At 41.9% G+C, this 4,646-nt stretch overlaps 1 protein-coding gene across 1 annotated transcript in view; it reads left to right on the top strand.

Annotated features, from left to right (window-relative positions):
* Gzmk (granzyme K) overlaps positions 1-2,837 on the top strand; it is a 17,471-nt gene extending 14,634 nt beyond the window's left edge. The window contains 4 exon segments of the mRNA XM_031360102.1: positions 547-685; positions 1,430-1,621; positions 1,623-1,703; positions 2,438-2,837. Coding sequence (XP_031215962.1) covers positions 547-685; positions 1,430-1,621; positions 1,623-1,703; positions 2,438-2,599 — 574 coding nt within the window. The 3' untranslated portion in view covers positions 2,600-2,837.
* The last annotated feature ends 1,809 nt before the right edge of the window (positions 2,838-4,646 follow it).

Raw genomic sequence — 4,646 nt, 5'->3', positions numbered from 1 at the left:
CTCTCCTCTCTCTCTCTCTCTCTCTCTCTCTCTCTCTCTCTCTGTGTGTGTGTGTGTGCACGAGCGCGTGCATGTATTTGTTGAATACAGGACCTTGTGCATGGTGGACGAGCACTATCACTAGGCTATATCTCTCAGTCATTTTTAGCACCTTCCTTGTTCTCAGAAAGTATTTGAAGTGGCTTTTTGAAGTACACTACAACAGTATCCTGTAACACACAAATGGTTCCAACATGTTGCCTAAACTCCCCAAAACAAAACCATTTCTATTTTCACCACTGGCTATGAATATACTTGAGTGTCCTTGGTTGCTATGTAGCAGGCCCACGCTACCTAAAAGGAATCTCCTCAGACAGATGGTATAACCTCGTCCGCACCTTAGTCACTTAAATACCTAACACTGTTGGACAGATATAACAGTTCTAGTAATGGAGCACACAGAGATGTTCTTTCCACTGGGGCTCTCCATCATTTCCTGCTCCAACTGGAAGGTTCAGCCATCACTGTGTTACCTCAATTATCTTTGCCTTTTCAGGTTTCCCAGAGACTACCTCCCACCATAGTTTTAGGAGCACATTATCTTTCAAAGAATGAACCCATGAAACAGACATTTGAGATTCAAGAACTCATCTCATTCTCAAGATTTCAGTCTGGTTCCACATCACATGACATCATGCTGATAAAGGTAGGTCTGTCTGCCCCTCTCTGTCCCTTCAATATTCTCACACAGGATCGCTCAGTTAATTAACCACAAGAAGGCATTTGGACAGCACCCTCCCATGTTTGTGGTGACTGAAAGGCTCACATTATCCCATACCCTCTCCTGAAAGAAAAGAATCCAAAAAGAATGCATCTAAGGTATGTTTATATAAGAGAAGCCAATACTACCACTCACTATAGAGAAGAGCAACATGTCAGCAGACCCAAAGATTCACAGGAAATTCTTTTTACATTAGTAACTGAAAACGACAACAGTTGTTTGTGTAACAGAGCCAACCAAGTGACTTTGGGGAACCAGAAATAAGTTAAAACTCAGTCTAGACCACACTTTGTCCAGTCCAAATGAAGTCTAGACCATACTCCAAGGCCCCATCCAGCAGGAAGCAGCCCAGCCCACAAAGTCATGACCTATACATGTCATTCCATAGAAAACATCCAAATGCAGGGCAAAGGCCAGTTTGCTTCAGACAGGGTGGAACCCCTTCTCTATAAGCTCTCCTCCCCAAACACCAGTGATCTCCATGGAGAATGGAAAGCACATTCAGGGGAAAAAAAAAAACAGTCAAAACTGCAGCATCAGACCTTTATCTAGAGGGATGGACACCTCCCCTGGGGCGGAGGGACCACACACCCAATGCACAGTCAAATGGGGTCTAATTACAGAAAGCAGCTGGGGAAGAAAATTTTACTCATTTTTTTTATCATTTAGCTTCACGCTGCTGCAGACCTGAACAAGCATGTCCAATTGCTTCACCTGAGATCTAAAAAATATATTAGAGATGGAACCAAATGCCAGGTTACTAGCTGAGGAGCCGCCAAGCCAGATCTGTCAACCGCCTCTGATACCCTGTGAGAAGTCACTGTTACCATCATAAGTAGAAAACACTGCAACAGCCAAAGAAAGCTACTACAACTGCAAACCTGTTATAACCAAGGACATGATAAGTGCAGGAGATGCCAGAGGCCAAAAGGAACCCTGCAAGGTAAGCATCCTTAACTGGTCCTCCTATTTGAAAGCCAACTCTTCCACTAAAAGGCCACAGCATCTCCTCTATGAGTGTGCTTTTCTTGTGACAGAATACGGATGCATGCTTTGTTAAAATGGGTCCTCTGAAGTCACCCCAGACAGCAAGTGGTCACACGCACAACATCATCCTCAAATGTGCGTGACATTTCAAGTGAGAATGACAAATTCAAACAAAAATGGGAGGACTAAGGGGAGGCACAGCTTGTTCCCTCATGGCATTTACGGCTCTCGGCTTTTCTTTTCTGCTTGTCTCAATGATAATTTGATTGCAAGCCTACTAGTGTCAAACTGAAATTAGCGATTTTGAGGTTTTCTTTTATTTCAGCGGATAATTTAAAACTTTATGCCTTCCTATTTTTTAATTAGTAAAGCTCAGAACCCAATGATTGCCAAAGGGGGGCATGGACATGGACATAGGGCAGAGAGAACAGAGAAATCAAATGGACAGAGAGACAATCCATAGTTACAGACAGAGAGGCAAACACAAAGAGAAGCATTCATAAACAGACAGACACACTCAGACTGAGAGCCTTTTCTGAATAAGAGACTATTGCTAGGTACTCTACATCACAAAGGAACCCTAATCCTAACCCTAACCCTAACCATTAAAAACACTTGAAACTAAGTGATGGCTTTAGGAAACTTTACCTTCAGCTTGTCACTAAGTATCTGCCAATTTTCCTTTTCCAGGGTGACTCTGGTGGCCCTTTGATCTGCAAAGGCATCTTCCATGCCCTAGTCTCTCGGGGCTATAGATGTGGTATCCTCAACAAGCCTTGAATCTATACTCTATTGACTAAGAAATATCAGACCTGGATCAAAAGCAAGCTTGCCCTATCGAGTGCACATTGAGACTGCAAGTGATTTTCCTGGATCTGCCAGTCACTTGCTTCTTTTTCCAGGATCTGCTTGCAGACCAGCGTCCTCTTCAGAGGTAGCTTGCTACAGGGAGAACGCGGCACAGATGAGATGTATTTCTGTTCCTCAGAAATTCATTTTGTTAGGGAGCCATGCATGCTCTCTTTTTCATGTGTGTCAATGATTTATTTTTACCATGCTGGTTTCATTCTAAATAAAATGTGGAAGTCTGTGTTTGTCTTCATGGATGTCAAGAAACATCTCCCCTGCCTCTATACTCCTCAAAGGGCAGTGAGGTATCCAAACAAGCCAGTAATGGTACCTCATCCAACCTTGTTTGTGTTAGGATTTCTGCCAAATCATCCCAAGCTATTAGGGTGTTTTAAGTTATGGTAAGAGTTTTTAAGGTGCTTCTAATGTGTTAAGGGCTTTAAAAAATACCTAGTTAGCCAATACAGGCATCATCAACTATAGGTACTCATATACAATAGATCTTCAGGATTAATTCATCTTGGAAATTAAATTTTTATACTCCCATGAACTTGTGTGATTTTTAAATGTTAGTAAAAGAGAATGAAGTAAGATAATAAAGATAAAGATTTTAAGATACTCTGACATATTTCCCATAGCCCTACCAACTGTATCAGTGTCTACAACCATGAGAGTATTTGTAATATAGATTTATTGACATTTTGCCCCCAAATTCTGTTTGAATAGACTTAAATTGGGTCTGCAAGTCAGAAGTAAAGGTGAATCAGTTAGCCAGGCTTGGTGACACATGCCTATAATCCCAGCACAGGGAAGGCTTCAGCAAAAGTAGCTAGAGATTGAGGCCAGCCTAGACCTCAAACAAAGGTCATGTCTAAAAGTAAGAAATAAATCAGTTGATAAATTAGAAAATCTAGAAGAAACGGGTAATATGTAACCTTCCATAACATCTTACAATAAGAGAATTAGCCTCTAACCCTACAAGACTCCTATCTCTCCATGGTACTGAGATTCCAGTCCGACCATCAGTCTCTGCAGACCAGATCCTCCCAGGAGTTTATTGTTCACAGTCAGACACAACTTCTTTTCAGGAATTTCTGTTCAGTCTTCCAACCTGAAGTATGTCTTTCAATCAGTCCAAGCTGACTACAACAGTTCACACGTGAGGAGGGAGGGCAACGTGATCAATCTGTCAATCAATCTGGACAAAGGATCCAGATGTCCCTCAAAGTGCAGAATTTCCCAGAAGGCTAAGATGCACTTCAGAGGACATGTCAGCATACTGTCTGATGAGCACCAAGAACATCCTGGGTGACAGGTGGGCTCCCTGAGTCTTGAAATATTCAGCCCTCGCTTTAAACCTTAACAGCTTGACTTCCTGCTGAAAAAAACAAAAAACCAACCCAAACTCATTTGACTGCCAATTTCTTTGAGTCTTTTTGCTGAGTCATTTGCTACCTATTTGTGACCAAAGCTGTGGGGTTTTTTTGTTTTGTTTTTTGTTTTTTGTTTTTTCCTTCCTCCCTCAGAACCATGAATTGTCTGGTACATGGGAAATGGAAGTTAATTCTTTTTTAAAAAAATTTAAAATTTCAATTATGGGAGAGGGTGCCAAGTGTCAGGTCCTTCTGGAGCCCCAGTTACAGATTGTTATGTGACACCCAACATGGTTTCTGGGAATAGAACTCAGGTTGTTCGCCTTTCCTCCTGCCCCCAGAGAATAGGTAGAAACTAGGAGAAACGGCTGACAACTATTCATATTGATATTAACATCGGTGTCTCACTCAAACAAAGGAAGTGGTTCATTTTAAGAAGGAAGGGAACCCTTGTGTAATGAGTAGGGGACCAATTATAACCCCTATGGGGGAGGGATGGCTAACAGATCTACGCGGGTCCCTGATGGATGCCCAATTTCATCCTGCCTATGGGCTTTGTTTTGGGGGATTTTTTTTGTATTGTATTATATTGTAGTGTGTGTGTGTGTGTATGTATGTGTGTGTGTGTGTGTGTGTGTGTATGTGTGTGTATGTGAATTTCACATCATGCACCTAAA

Source organism: Mastomys coucha, unplaced genomic scaffold (assembly GCF_008632895.1).
Source record: "Mastomys coucha isolate ucsf_1 unplaced genomic scaffold, UCSF_Mcou_1 pScaffold8, whole genome shotgun sequence".
Classification (NCBI taxonomy): Eukaryota; Metazoa; Chordata; class Mammalia; order Rodentia; family Muridae; genus Mastomys; species Mastomys coucha.
The sequence above is the reverse complement of the archived record's forward strand: the minus strand, read 5'-3'. Positions and strand labels throughout refer to the sequence as shown.